Raw genomic sequence first — 15,752 nt, 5'->3', positions numbered from 1 at the left:
AATTCTTCTTTTTTTTCTCTTTGTGAATTGTTTGGGCTGTAGCTGCACCTGCATCCTCAAAGCAGCAGCGACAAGCGTGCGTCTGTCTGTTAAAGGATTACATCGCTGACAGCATCCAAGTAGGCATGTCAGACAGTCCGTACCTGTACTGGCAGGAAAAAGAGGCAATTTTGAGGCCCCTGTACAAACTGGCTCTATTTTACCTGAGTTGCGCCCCCTCCAGTGTGTACTCCGAAAGAGTGTTTAGTGCAGCCGGGAACCTTGTCAGCGAAAGGCGTAGGAGGTTGCTTCCACAAAATGTGGAGAAGATGATGTTCATAAAAATGAATTATCAACTGTTCCAGGGAGACCAGCCTCCAGAACGTACAGAGGGACCTGTGGTGGTGGATTCCAGTGGGGACGAATTAATACTCTGTGAGGATGAGGATGTACACAACACTGAAGAGGGTGAGGAATTGGTGGATGAGGAGGATGAGGATGACACCTTGCCTCCGTAGAGCCAGTTTGTGCAGGGACAGATTAATTGCCAGCTTGTTTTGTGGGGGCCCAAACGAACCAATCATTTCAGCCACAGTCGTTTGGCAGACCCTGGCGCTGAAATGATTGGTTTGTTAAAGTGTGCATGTCCTGTTTATACAACTTAAGGGTGGGAGGGCCCAAGGACAATTCCATCTTGCACCTCTTTTTTTTCTTTGCATTATGTACTGTTTGGGGCCTAGTTTTTCAAACTGCCATCCTGTCTGCCACTGCAGTGTCACTCCTAGATGGGCCACGTGTTTGTGCTGCCCACTCGTGTCGCTTAGCATAGTCATCCAGCTACCTCGGTGCAACCTTTTGGACATAAAAACACTATTGTGAGGTGTGAGGTGTTCAGAATAGACTGGAAATGAGTGGAAATTAATGTTATTGAGGTTAATAATAGCATAGGAGCAGAAAAACCCACAAATTCTGTGATTTTAGCTGTGTTTATGCTTTTTTAAAAAAAAATACAGATCCAAAACACAAAACCCAGAACCCAAAACACGGAAGGGTGGTTTTGGCAAAACCAATCCAGATCCAAAACACGAAGAAAGATCCAGATCCAAAAACCAAAACACAAAACACGAAAAGTGGCCGGTGCACACCCCTAATTTAAATACACAATCTGGATCCTGTCCCCTGGAGGAGGGGGTAGGCCCTCAGGCAGTGGGGTCCACCGGGGTTTTCCCCTGTACCCCTGCAGGCCAGTCCAGCCTGGGCTCCAGTACCTTTCCTCATAAACTATTGGTTTCTTTCTTTAAAACTCAGATAAGCATTAATCTTTTTTTTTTTATTTAAATAATTTATTTTTTCTGGTTTTTGTTATTGAATTATATGTCCATGTGTTTGCATGTGACTTCTTTTAGAGTTGGTTAATTGTTGTTTGTTTTTTTAATATATATATATTATTTGTAATAAATTGTGGATTTCTTTGATTAATTGTTTTTTGTTTTTTTAATATATATATTATTTGTAATAAATTGTGGATTTCTTATTGATATTTATGCTTTGCACTTTACTTGCACTTTCATATATCACTTATATTTACAAACATGCAAGTCGCTACTGATCAATGTCACTCATCTGCACTTTAATAATTTTAGTATTTTACCAGAACTATTTTCTAATTGATATGAACTGAAGCCCATATTTAGGGGCATTGCGGTTTATCTGTTTATTTATTTTATTGCACAAGATAAAGAAGGCTGTATCACAAATGCATAGGCTTTGTAAAGTCTTCCTTACGTTGTTATCTTGTTATCTATTTATTCACGTTGAGTTACTTATTGATTGGCGCTTATCCACATTTTCTATACTGTTAATAATTAATAACTGCATACAGTATGTGCAGTAATCCGTAGCAACCAGTGCTGTCTTAACAGCAGTGTGGGCCCTGGGCAAAGCAATGCACTGGGGCCGCTACCCACCCATTCATGGGAAAAAAATTAAATGGTCAATAAAATTAAACCTTTAGATCCCCACAAGTAAATCAATATCCCACAGCAGATGCAGCACTGGAGATAGGCTGCCATGTATGAGCAGTCATGTCTCTCAGGGTGCCCACACACATGGCGATGTGCTCACGATCAGTCGATGTGTACGATTTGTGTACGATTTCCCTTGAAACTCTCCCCAGCAGCTCAGCACACGATCTCCACACGATCTGCACAAGATGTAGCATCCAATCTTCATACGATATCTCCTGCAATCAGACTTTCACAGTGCATTGCGTCCTAGATTGTCAGATCTGCCCTACTGCACGGCAGATCTGAAGATGCGATGTGCGACCAGCGGGGACGCGCATCGCATAGTGATTGTAAGGGGGGACTCACGATTTACACTCAATTTGGCCATATTTTACATGATCTGTCATTCCAATGCATCGGAATCGGCCAGATCAGTTAAAATATCGCTATGTGTGTGGGCACCTTCACACTGCCCCGGGGCTTATTGCTGCAATAATATCAAATAACTGTGCAATCCTATAATTATAACATGCCTAAATCTCAGTATGACGAGGCTTATTGCTGCAATAATACCATATCATAATATGATATGGATTACAGTGCTTTTAAAAATATAAAAAATGTACCAACTGGCCGTGGCTGCAGGGGGGCAGGTTGGCGGGCCCCTTGAAGCTTCAGGCCCTTGGGCAACTGCCCAGCAAGCACAATGGAAGAGACAGCCCTGGTAGCAACCAGGCAACATTTGCCACAGATCAATCTACAGGTTAGACCCTCCAATCTGGTGGCTAGAGTGTAAAGCAGATACTTACAGTAATCTAGTAGACGGTGTACAAATCAATCACCCTAATCTAATGAGTAGTTTATAAAACAGACTCCTAGGGGCGAGGGTGATTACCTGCACCACCAGGGAAATGCTATTCAATTAAATAGCATTTTCCTTACACAGTAAATCAGGGGTTAATGCGCAGAAACCCACTGACTTTGCATAAACTGCGAAATCAATGGGTTTCCCAGCACTCTGATGGTGCCTTTTTGTTTTTCCTCGCAGCTACTGAATATTGCGAGGAAAAGTCAACCTAGGGGAGATGATGCGCTGGGTTAACCACACTAAATGAACTGCCAGCCAGGGGTAATAACCCGTGATTCCCCCCCTAATGTTAAGGGTAATGTTAAGAAAAACCTTTCTGATCAATTAGTTAGTTAAACACAGATGACTGCCATCATAAATTAAGAGGGAAGCCCAGGAGCAGAGCATTTAGTACCTGATGGAAGGGATCATTTGGAGGGTCTGCGACTATACTGTAAATCATTTATTTTACGTGGAACAAATACATTTGTTATTAAGCTTCATTTAAACTGTGATACCTGTGTATGTCGCTGTGTGCCTCTTCCTGTAGTGAGTGAATAAAATGCAGTAAAGATGCAGAGTAGTGGGAAGACTGTGCAGGGAATGGTTGCAGGGTGAGGAGAAAATGGTCAGTCAGTTACAAACACAGTCTGTTCATATGTATTCTGAATAGAGAACTTTCTTCTTGCTCTTTATAGATCTTTTCTGGTATTGAAATGTAATTATAATTTTTGTTCTTCAGCAGCTAATGCATCCATGAATGGCACAAAGATTATGCTGATGAAGAAATCTGGCACTATGACTGTACAAAATAGCTCAATATTTATCAATAAAACAGGATTTTACTGGATTTACTTCCAAGGTTCTGTGAATTACAATGAAATAGGAGAAATCATGTTCCACTGCAAGCACCCTGGAACAGGAATAAACACATGGATAGAACAAGTAAAGAATTCCAACATCAAAGCGATACTGCTTAGGAACCTGTTTGTGGGTTCAGAGGTTTACATGACTACTACAAGCAATCTCAGATTTGAGGATTATTATTTAATTGTGCATCCAGCCTAATCGTACTTTTGTATCCCATCAAGGAAGATGGGAGATGTAGAAAATTCCCACTAAATAATATCATTGACTGACCTTATCAATGTGGTTGGCTGGCTGGATACAATGCTGAAATTATGTATGGCTTCTAAATGTGTATTAGAAGAAGGAATTCATGAAGTTAACAAAGCTACACAAGCGTCATGGAAGAATTAGCTCAAAAACAGAACGCTAAGTGCTATTACATTGGCCTAAAATTGTTATTAGTATAAATCCCCTAACTGTTGTGTTCCTTCTGGGATGTACAGTAGGCATTCATAATATTTCCAGTACAAATTTCATGGGCAGTATCTGTACACTTCAGTCACAGGACCCAGAATATATCAGTGAATCATGTTAGCAACCTGTTCATCTGATTTTCATGAATAATGTATTTCCTTATAATTACTTTACTGTTCCCTACAAATTGAAATTAAGTATATTTGTTGTTAGGAATATGTTAGCATAAAATTACAACATTTTTCTATAGTACAAAATATGATTGCAAAGATAGACCCATAGCGATTCACCATTAGTGCTGGTAACCAAAGTTGTATACTTGCTTACATTATGGTATTGTTAAATTATTAATTATTTATAAGTATGTACAGTAGCTAGGGTCTATGCACTTTATTGTATTTTATAATGCACTTGCAGAATGTCCTTATATATATATATACACACACACAATAGATATCCCACAATTGCACTGTGAAGGGAACACTTATTAAACAAACCCTCATACCATACTTATCAACATTTCAGTTTGCACAGAAACCTTTCACAGGTTATTCCCAACATGGCAGCTTCAGCAAGTATACCATCAGTGTGGCAGCGGCAGTGGGGCAGCGGTGGGACATAGCTGTCCCACTGCTGCCAGATTGATGCTCCACTTGCTGAAGCTGCCAGAGGAAGATTTCTGTGCAAACCAAAATGCTGATAAGGATAGAGAGCTCCGCTATACCGCCATGCATGACGTTGTGCGCGCGCATCACGGCAACGATGAGGGCGGCTAGATCTGTATATATACATGATTGTAAGTAACAAGGGCAGTATCATGATCTGAGCAGGAAATTGAGACAAGCAGGTAGCCACAGACTGATAGTTGGATAGTAAAAAGAACAGGGTCACCCAAATGAACAGTAGTGACACGTGCATCCTGATGTGCAATGGTTGTCATGTTAAAAGCACCTCTATATCAAAGTTCATATACAGTACTCAAATTGTTATTCAAAACTCTCGAACTGTATTCTTTCCCAGTGAAGACAAAAATATATTCAGAGCAATGTTTAATAACATTAAATGAAATATTTTAATTAGATTATCTTGAATTCAAATTCAGGGAACATAAATAACTGGTCAAGGAAAACCTTTATCAATAGTAAATGTGCATACTTAGTAAATACATCTTAGGGGAATATGTGCTTTTTGAATTTAGTTTGAATGTTACAGGTATATTTTGTGAGCAGAATGCTAATCTGCATAGCTTGAAGAGGTGATTGCTTTTATGTCAAACAGGACATTATAAATTAGAAAATTAGATAACTTCATCAGACCCAGAATATTCATCACAAGGAAAGTTCTGTGTTTCTAAAAATAATAAAAGAGGGTAAAGTCTTAAAAACATAAAACATTCAATCTTGAATAAGAACTTCACCCAAAACATGCACTTTTGTTTTGGGTAGTATTCACTAAGATATAGTACAATTTTGGACTTACCTGTGGGCAGTGATTTTATGATTCAGCAAGTTCAACTACAGACATCACTCAAAACTAAGATAAACAACTTGCATGGTGTTTCTCGTAAGTCATTTTATCTAATCTCTAACTACAGTATACTGTATGGACTACATTGCTATGTATTGATCCAATAGTTTTTCTATGTTATTGGTTGGGGTGGAACAGATATGGCTTTTTGTCATTTAAATATTTATTTTCACTTATGAATGTAACCATAATACAGTAATAATACAAATAGTTGTGGCAGATCTGCAACATGACATTTGTTGTCATCTTTTATTCTTATAACTTATCAATTAATGGAGTTTCATTTATAATAAACAAGATTGCAAACTCTTGAAACTATTTTTGAAAAGTGAAAGTGCAAATGTGGGCAGGGTTTAAAAAACGAAGCCTCTCAGACAGAATTTGATGCAGTTCATCATATATGTAAATGAAAGGCATCAGAAAGGTGCTAGACTTTTCCTTTCTAAACCCTTTTTTCTTACTGACTGACAAAAAAGAAATTTTTTTACTGACTGTATTTAAATTTACTGATGAACCCTGCACTCAATTAGTCACACTTTTGATGACATGCATACTTTTTTTTAATAATATACAACTGAATGTATTTATTTAACTCTCTAAAATAATTATATTGTGATTTTTATCCAAATATTTAATAATAATTTTCTCATTATGAATGATATGAATGTATCTATTAATCTGTGAAAAACACTTTCAAAGTTTTCATTTAAGCAAAGTTTGGACATAAAATTTATATTTTTATTTGCTTTATTAATAAAATTAAAATGTTTAAATAAACAAATTTTGTTTTCATTGAACATTCAGTCAAATACTAAATATTCTCTTTCACTGAGCTTCTATATCTTCTGCATTGGTGTACAACTCTCATTTACTCCTTTTTATGCAATTTATTGGCCAAACAATACAGCTGCACATGCTGAAGCTCATTACACTTTTTAACCAATAAGATGAGAATTGCTAATGAAGATTTAGGGGTAAATTTACTAAATGTAAATTTTGTGTTTTGGGCTGGTTTTGCCATTCAGAAATTTACTAAAGTCAAACGACTGTAAAACTCGAGTTTAGAATACTTTCAAACATCGGAACAATAATCAAAATTTTTACTGTGATGACTATAGAAACCAGAGATTTACTAATGGTCGGTTTGTAAAATGACCAAAAACCATCCAAAACCCAATGGCCAATCGTACCAAATAATAGTCATGTCTGTGGCAGGTAAGTTAGGGATAAGCACTGCATAGATCAGTATGACCTGTGCAGGCTTCCTTAGATTAAAAAGAGAGGAAAGGGTTAAAATGAAAAAAATTGTGTGCCCCCCCCCTCCTAAAAAAAAAAAGTTACCAGTCCTGGACCTCTCAGCCTGGTCTGGACCTCTCAGCCTTGCCTGGACCTCCCAGCCTGGCCTGGCACTGGAAAATCAGGAGAAAAACAGACATGGGGTCACTTCAATTTTCCAATAACTAGAGATGGTTGTACCAACTGTGGGGCTTGCACTATAGCAGGGAGACACACAGCATGGGGTCCCCTTGCCATAATGTAAAACCAGCCCTAGACTGGTCCGCCCAGGGCTCGAAAACCTCAGCAAGTCAGGACACTAAAAATAAAATGTGGACCTCTCTCCCAATCAACAAGCACTGGGCTGAAAGCCCAGGGCTATTCTCCACATCCCTGTTCAGACTCCATTAGGTTAAAAAGTTAACAAAGTGTTCAAATTTAAAAATAAATGCTTGGAGTCCTCCCCCAAATCAGTTACTTGCCCCAGACTTCTCAGCCTGGGCTGGTATTAGAAAATAGGGTAAAAATGGTGTGGGGTTCTCACTATTCTCCAATAACCACATGTCACAACTCTAAGGAAATTGACCTCCTGTGATAAAACAGGCTCTACTGGCTGGGATACTGGCAGCAGGAACTGAGGAGGACTAAGATATGTCTTCCTCATAGGATGGCACCAGGTTTAGGTAATTGGAACACCGGATGAGTAGACAAAGGCAGACTGTAGTGAAGCAGGGACTAGGAACACTATGATTAAAAGCACAGAACTTTATTTGATCATAAGTTGATAGAAGATTTTTAGTAATAGGATGTCTGAACTTCATACAGAGGAGCATAAGCAAAACTAAGAGTTGTATCCGGAAGGACGAGGAAAGGAGTTCTTGAGGCTTGGTAATGACTGAAGACTTCATGCTGATACACTGGGTTGAGCCGTGGTCACTGATAGTCAGAATCCTTAGAACAAACTACGGAGAAGGATTCAGTGAATTAGTAACAAAAGTTCTTGAGTAGAGTGCTCAGGGGCGTAGAGAGCCATGCCGGGCCTTGGTAAAGAGGGGGCGTGGCCTAATTTCAGAAGGCGTGGCCACGGCCCCTTCGCGGTGCTGCGCGCAGAGGAGGGGGCGCTGTGAGCCCCTCAGCCCGGCGCAAAGCCAGTGGGGGGGCTCGATCAGTGTGATCGCTCCCCCCTTCAGGCATAGGAGATTGCTGTGGCTGCTACTTAGCAACCGCAAGCAATCTCCCGCTGCAGCCCAGCACACGCAGTGTGCTGGGCTGCTGCAGAGGGAGGGAGGAAGTGAGGGGGGGCGGCTCCAGACCCGGGCCCCCGCCGGGCCCCTCTGGAAGTCTGGGCCCGGGTAAACTGTACCCACCCCCCCCTCTCGGCGCCCCTGAGAGTGCTAAGCTGTGCTCAGTAAACAATGGCTTAGGTACTAGCTTGAGAGTACTGAGCAGAGCTCAGTGTAATATGATAGCAACAGTTCTCTACAAACGTAGATAAAACAGGAGCCAAAAAATTGAACTATAGGAGACGTTGCACAGACACTGACTGAGAGTCCAGGAAGGGTTTATATACCCAGTGTCTGCTGCTGGTTGGACAATTACTCACAGCTGACCTGAGAGCAGAGCAGGATTGGCCAATGCAGAATCAGGTGACCAAGCCAAGAGGGCTGTGCCCATGGTCTGGAGAAGCCAGCGTGGACACAGTGGACCAGTGTCATGCCGTACAGACATCAGGTGAATGGAGCGTGGCCAGCAGGTAGCAATGGGGCTGAGCGAACCTTCCCATCAGTGCTAGAAAGTTCCATGTGGCGGATGCTGCTTACAACTGCGGGGAAGGCAGACATGCAGAGCAGTAAGCCAGGTCTTGGTCAGCCAGAGTGCCACTGTCCGGACCTTCCAAAGTGATCCAACAGCCTGGTTCCTGACACAGCACAGGCTGAACCAATTGAGATGATAATGCCATAGCAGGGGGACACACAGCATGGGGTGCTCCTGCCATTACATTAACCAGTTCCAAACTGGTCAGCACAGGGTGGAATTCCTAGGAAAGAGGGACCCCCCCAAAAAAATGGGGTCCCCTCTCCCGAAGAACTGCCAGCTCTGGTTGCCATGGTAGTGTCTGATTTCAGTCAGTCAGCGCTTCTCCATTCATTCATAGAAACATAGAATTTGGTGGCACATAAGAACTACTTAGCCCATCTAGTTTGACCTTAATTCATATGACAGTGTCCTATGACCAGTTTGGGAATGGTTAATATAATGGCAGTGGGACCCAACTCTGTGTGCTGGTTATTGAAAAATAGGGGGAACCTCACACCATTTTTTCCCCTATTTTCCAATGCCAGCCCAGGATGAGTTGTCCGGGCTGGTTACTGATTTTGATGGGGACCACTTTGTTAACTTTTTAACCTTATGAGCAGTACTTATGTTTGGTTGGGCTTGCTGTAGATATTTTAACTTTTATTTGACATGGTTATTAACTAAAAATTAAAATCCAACAGACTTGAAAGCTGCAAAAAATTATGTACACCAATGTCAGGTTTCAATTGAAGCTGAAACCTGACAGATGATAAATAATAATATTTTAGACAGCCAATTAACAGTTGTTTTTGGTTTACAACCATAACTGATGGTTAGTAAATTCATCCCATAGAATACAAGAAGCATTTATTACATTGTAAAATCAAGCAAATAACAGTTGCATTTTCACTCCTTTTTTGGTGTATTTTATGTTTAAGACAGTCATATACTGTAGGTACATATGTTTAGTCCCAAACGGAGGTTATAAATAGTATTGTCGAAATCTGACAAACAAAAATTACTGGATGGTTGTACCGGTTCTCTTTTAATTGAAACAATACATTCTTTTAGAGAAAATTAGTTGTGACAAATACTGCAAAACTACTTGGGAGCACAACATGTAAGGACATTACTGTGAGATGAGAATAGTGCTAGGTAGAGTGTATAGAATGTGCATTTCACTCAGAACACATTAGTCTACTCTCACTTAATTACCAGTTGAATACTTGGCTGAATAAAATAACTGATATAAAAGTTCCCCATACCCACTTAATACCAATTGCAATATCATGTTAATTAAATATGTGACAAAAGAACAGCAAAGCACTATATTACAGATGAAATGGGCTGTGTTGTAGAGATACAAGTACAACATAAGTATATTGTAAAATTCTTATCCAATAATTGTGACAGGTTTTTTTTTTAAATTGAAATTACAGGTTTATTCTGTTTCACTCTTCTCTTAAGTATGTGTGGGAAGAACACATTCCAATTTTGCCATCCAGCAATACAAATAAGTTGTTATAGAATTATCACACAGCCATCCTTCTAGTCACAGACATGCTTTGTTTTACTGTTTCTACATTTCAACCACTAGAGGCCACTATGGAGTTCTAGTTCTACATTGACCTACTGTCTGTAATTCTACCAGTAGTGGCTGCTATGGAGATTGGTTACCAGCCTCAGTAGTTATTATTCCGAGCTGCAACTTATGTGTTAATGATCTCACTTTAAACAGTGATACGTTACAGAGATACCATGCTGGGTTGTTCTTTGTGGCTGAACACAGATTCCCGATTATCAGGAATATTCGTGTGCACAGGAACCATTCTGAGAGTGTGCAGAATGGGTCCTGTGTAATTACATGCAGCCCCTTCGATGACTCTGTCTGATTGACAGGCAAAGGCACTTAAGGGGTAGGGCCAGCGCATCCGCCCCATTTACAGGAGTGGCAAGGCCAGGGACTGCGTCGACGGATGGTGTTTCCTGGCCTCGCAAGCCGGCCAGCCTGAGTAAGCTGAGGTTTACTCAGCTTACTGGCAGCCTAGTGCCATCCACCATCGCGACGGTGATCCCAGCCTGCGGCCTCGGTCGCAGTGCTGGGATCGCAAAAGGAGCAGGGGATGTCATATGCCTCCTGCTGCATTTGCATATTTGCAAGGACAGAATTGTGAAATGCTTTCTGACTTATGGAATTTTGCATCTAGCTTCTGCGTTTCAGAGAAACCTGCCTGTTGGATCCTGCATTCAAACCTGATTCCTGAAACCAGCTTCTGAACATTTCTCTAAATACAGTATGAGGGATAGTTTAGGCCACCATACAAGTAAAGGCCTCCATACATCTGTGATGTATTGAACCAATACCCTGATCCTCAGATGCTGGGGTGAGGGCTGGATTTCACTGATTTGCCAATAAAATTCAAAGTATGATAGTCATCAGCAAATCAGGGATTTTTAACATGAAGAATTTCACAGATTCTCTGAATGGTGATTATCTATGCCTACCGATCTGCATTTTCTACCGGGGAATTTGTATGAGGCCCTTTAGATACTGTAGAACTCTCCTGATTATTATATACTTGTAATGAGTAGGTATTGGATTGAAAAGTAGTGCTACCATATACACAGCAAGAATTGAAAACAAAAACAAGAGTGGAGGTATTGTGCACAATACAGTATGTACAAAATTGTGTGACCTATAAATTTCATAAATATTCCAGCCTAGAACACACTAGACAATATATTCGACAATATGTCATTTTGAGGTGAATCATAATGACATATTGTCCACATCAACCAATGTGTATGCACTATTGCACGCTCCTGTGCATCATTTGTTGTATCTTCATATCTGCCTGCAGTGCAGGCCAATCTGAAGATCCTGCAGATGACTACATGCTTCTAGATGCAGCTGGGGAATGATATATAGGGTGGTCGTACACCAGATCATCGATGCCATCCCATCTGCCATCGTCTAATGTGTACTCAGCTTTACTTAAAAAATAACTTTTATTGATACTAAAATTAAAAAATCCAAAATGAGTATGGATTATACATAAAAAAGAAAAGCAAAATATTAAAATAAAACCAGTGTATAAAGATATAAATAGTTATTTAAAAGGGAAATTCACTGTGCCTTTACCTATATTATTTCTAGAATTATTTGAGATAGATTATGAGAGATGTGCGTATTTTGGAATATTTGCATACCATAATGAAATATCTTGGGAATGGGACCCAAATATACACACAGAATGCATTATTTTTTATATACACCTTATACACACAGCCTGCAGGTAATTTTATACAATTTTTTCAGTAATTGTGTGGTTCAAACAAAGTTTGTGTACATACATAAAATTCAGTTATGTTTCATATAGACCTTATACACAAAGCATGGAGGTAATTTATACAATATTTGTATTAAGTTTGAGCCATGAACAAAGTTTATGTACATTGAACCATCAAAAAGCAAAGGTTTCACTATCTGTCATGCTACAAAAATTCTGTATTTCAGAATATTCCATATTTCCTGGGGTACAGGACTTGAAACTAGAGAGTTTAAGTCTGGTTTACTGAATAACTGACTGAAGACCTCCTACCTTCCCTAGATGAGGAAAGAAGCATCTTTTAGCCGGGCCCCAGTTATAAACTTCTTGCTTGAAAAGAGTTCCCTTTTTGTTTGAAACTGCAGGAGTAGAGATCACCAGTGGTGACTGGGAAGAACTGGAAGCTTCATCTTCAAGGAACACACTCTTGAAGGACAAAGAGCACAGCCTCTAATAAAATGGTCATCATAACCGCAATAAAGGCATAGATGTAGTTCCCAAAGGCGCTGACATTTGGGGCGCAGGAAGCTTCGATGTTTTACTTCAGCCCCCCTGACGGTATTGTTAGATACATAAGGTGTGGCACCAGAGAACTTAGAAATAATTTAGAATATTCTGGTGAAGAAACGTTGGAGTTTTTCCAAAACCTGAGAAAAACTTTATAAGGAGGTTATGCTCACTGGAAACAGTTGCCGATGTAGACAGGGAACCCATGGAAGATAGACTCGAAGACTTAAAGCTTTCAACTACCATAGAGGAGAGTGGACAGAGAGTCTCAGAAGAACCAGGCACAGGAAATTTCGTTGGTGGCACTCGAAAAGCAGTTGGAGACGATACAGAAGAAGCCAAAAAATTTTCTTTGAATATCCCCGAAAACTCTTGCAGGTGTTGCCCCACAACCCACAGAAATGTTTCATGAGCCTCTACTTGAGAGAGCAACTCGAAAACCCCCACCTTATCCTCCAACCTGGCGGCTTGCATATTTTTTGGCCCGAGCAAACTGTCATGACCAGCTTTATGGAATCCCCTACTAAGGGGTGCAAGCTGAGGTTCAGGGTTAGAGGAAGTCTGAGACGTGGGGCCTGTACACAAGGTCTCCTCATTCACGAGTACCAGTCGTTGACAAGACCTGACCAAAGGTGCAGGGTCTAACCAGCTGGGAGGGTTCTCCAGTGACCCCTCCAAGCGGGATATGGCTTTAGCTGCACCCAGCTGGTCGCAGTCCTTTGGTCAGGTAACTGGTACTCACAGGAATAGAGAGCCTTGCTACCATGGCCTAGAGGATACTTCTTACATGGATTATGCTATACCCTTGTATAGCTCCAATATATACACTGGAGGATCTAGGAAGCTCAATGGCACTGAGGACTGGATGCTGTAGTGACAGCGGTACTGAGGCTGGACGCTGTGGTGACAGCAGTACTGAGACTGGATGCTGTGGTGACAGCGGTACTGAGACTGGGTACTGTAATGACAGCAGAACTGAGGCTGGACATTGTAGTATCAATGATTTGGTAATTTCTGCAACACAGGAGACATATTCTGAATACACTGTAGTAACAATGCTTTGGTAATTGCTGCAACACAGGAGAGATATTCTGAACACACTGTAGCACAATGCTTTGGTAATTGCTGCAACACAGAAGAGATATTCTGAACACACTGGAGCACAATGCTTTGGTAATTGCTGCAAGCACAGGAGCGATATTCTGAACACGCTGGAGCACAATGCTTTGGTAATTGCTACAAGCACAGGAGAGATACTCTGAACTCACCGACGCACAAGAGTCAGCACTGGTAATCACAAGAGTAACACAAGGACAGACCTGGAATGAAGTAGCATCTGCAGACACTGGAAAATGACAACATTGCTCAGGCAACTTCCTGTGGCCCACTTTATCCCCTGCAGTAGCATATCATTGGTGGACAGCGTCAGCAGACCACCATCATACTACCATTGGTATGGAATCGTCAGGTGATGCAAACTGTCATGGCCGCATCTATGATGGCAACAGCAGAAACCAGCCACGGAGCAGTCCCAGGCAGTTCACATGGCACTGGGTAGAATACTCAGCGCGTTGCCCTCCGCTGCACCTGACATCTGAACTCACAGAAGACCAGGGAAAGCCGGCGCAAAGGTGAGTAACGGACGATCCTAGGCCGCAATCTGACACTAATGTATGTAGGAAAAACTACCTGGAGCACTAAGATATGCATCCAAGAACATTTGAAAAATATTTAAACATAATATAAAGACACATAGCATACCTAAGCACTTTACAGAACACCATAGGTCGTATATTAATGATCTTTCGCTTACCATATTGGAACATATAAAACTCATTCCTAGAGGTGTAAGTAGAGAATTAGAACTCTCTAAAAGGGAATCCTTTTGAATATATACCCTCAACACTCTCTCCAAAATATTACAGAATGTCAAAGTGATCCCGCACCAGGCTATCTATACATCTGTTATATAAGTAGGGGCAATCTTTCAGCTACCCATATGGATTTCAAGTATAATTAAACCATAGGTGCTTATTGTCATTAGGTGCTACCATTGATTCAAAATTAGGAATACTTGTAACAAAAAAGAAAGAAAAGGAATCAATTTAATTGAGGGTGCACTCAAAACCCCTTTAAACACATAAAATATATACATTTTATTAGGTGTGCCTTAAAAAATGAATTACATTTTGTTTTTATTTTTAATACTCTGGCTGGTAAGTACACAAAGAGGCTATATATTGCCTCTTACAATTGCTCAAATTTAATCTTTTATACCCCATTTCTCTGTATGCCCTAAAATAGGGCCTTCTGAATCGAAATATCAATAACATTTTATCTTATTACACAAAAGTACAGAGTGATAGACAAGAAAGAATTTTTTTTAATTATGTGACAAGAATTAAAAATATATTAAAAACAAGTTTGCGTGCTGTCATCAATTCTATATATATATTACCTCTTTTACACATGTGTTTAACCTTGCAAGGTTATTATATTTAAACCGGCAATTTATTATTAGGTCTATGCCAAAAATGACAGTTTATTCCTGTTATTTATTAATTGGAAAACAATTAGTTGTCGTTACATATAAGTTAGGCTAGCAGATCTAAATGCTATTTAGGTAGATCAATTTCTAAATAATTATCCACATAAAGTGGGATCTCTTAGCTCTTGTACGAAGTCTATATCACAAGTCATTCATACAAAAGTACAATGCTATTTATAATTGTAACCAATTTAAAGAAGGAAACATTTGTTGCTATTTCCATTCAACACATATAACAGGCAAGTTTTTATAGTCTTAAAAATCGTTCAGTCGTTCATATCTGAAGGAAAATCTGACATATCTGACATACCTGAACGATGGACGATCAACGATGCGCGTTCCCGTTTGTCAGATAACGATTTCTGACATCTGATGTGTTTGCAGTCAGACTTGGACGATTCCATTCATTTTAATGCAGTCAAAAATCGTTCAAATCGTTCAAATCGTTCAATCGTTCAATCGTTCATCTGACAAATCTGACAAGTCTGACAAATCTGACCGTGTGTATGCTCCATTAGGCTATTTCTTCAGCATTTTATCTTTGCTATTATTTTGTATTCCCTTAGTTCATGTGCCATTCCTATTGTTATTTTTATGCCTGTGTTGTTTCTCTT

General features: G+C 40.1%; 1 protein-coding gene and 1 long non-coding RNA gene across 4 annotated transcripts in view; one reads left to right on the top strand and one right to left on the bottom strand.

Annotated features, from left to right (window-relative positions):
* TNFSF4 (TNF superfamily member 4) overlaps positions 1-3,900 on the top strand; it is a 109,890-nt gene extending 105,990 nt beyond the window's left edge. Inside the window, exon 3 of the mRNA XM_088481876.1 lies at positions 3,575-3,900. Within this exon, the coding sequence (XP_088338002.1) occupies positions 3,575-3,900 (326 nt within the window). The remainder of the gene's footprint in view (positions 1-3,574) is intronic.
* Positions 1-15,752, bottom strand: part of LOC148540800 (uncharacterized) — a 176,137-nt gene that overhangs the window by 27,118 nt on the left and 133,267 nt on the right. The gene's annotated exons all lie outside the window — the stretch shown is intronic.

The sequence above is a fragment of the Taudactylus pleione genome, unplaced genomic scaffold (genome assembly GCF_031769625.1).
Source record: "Taudactylus pleione unplaced genomic scaffold, aTauple2 ptg000017l, whole genome shotgun sequence".
Classification (NCBI taxonomy): Eukaryota; Metazoa; Chordata; class Amphibia; order Anura; family Myobatrachidae; genus Taudactylus; species Taudactylus pleione.
This window is presented reverse-complemented; position numbering and strand designations above follow the sequence as displayed.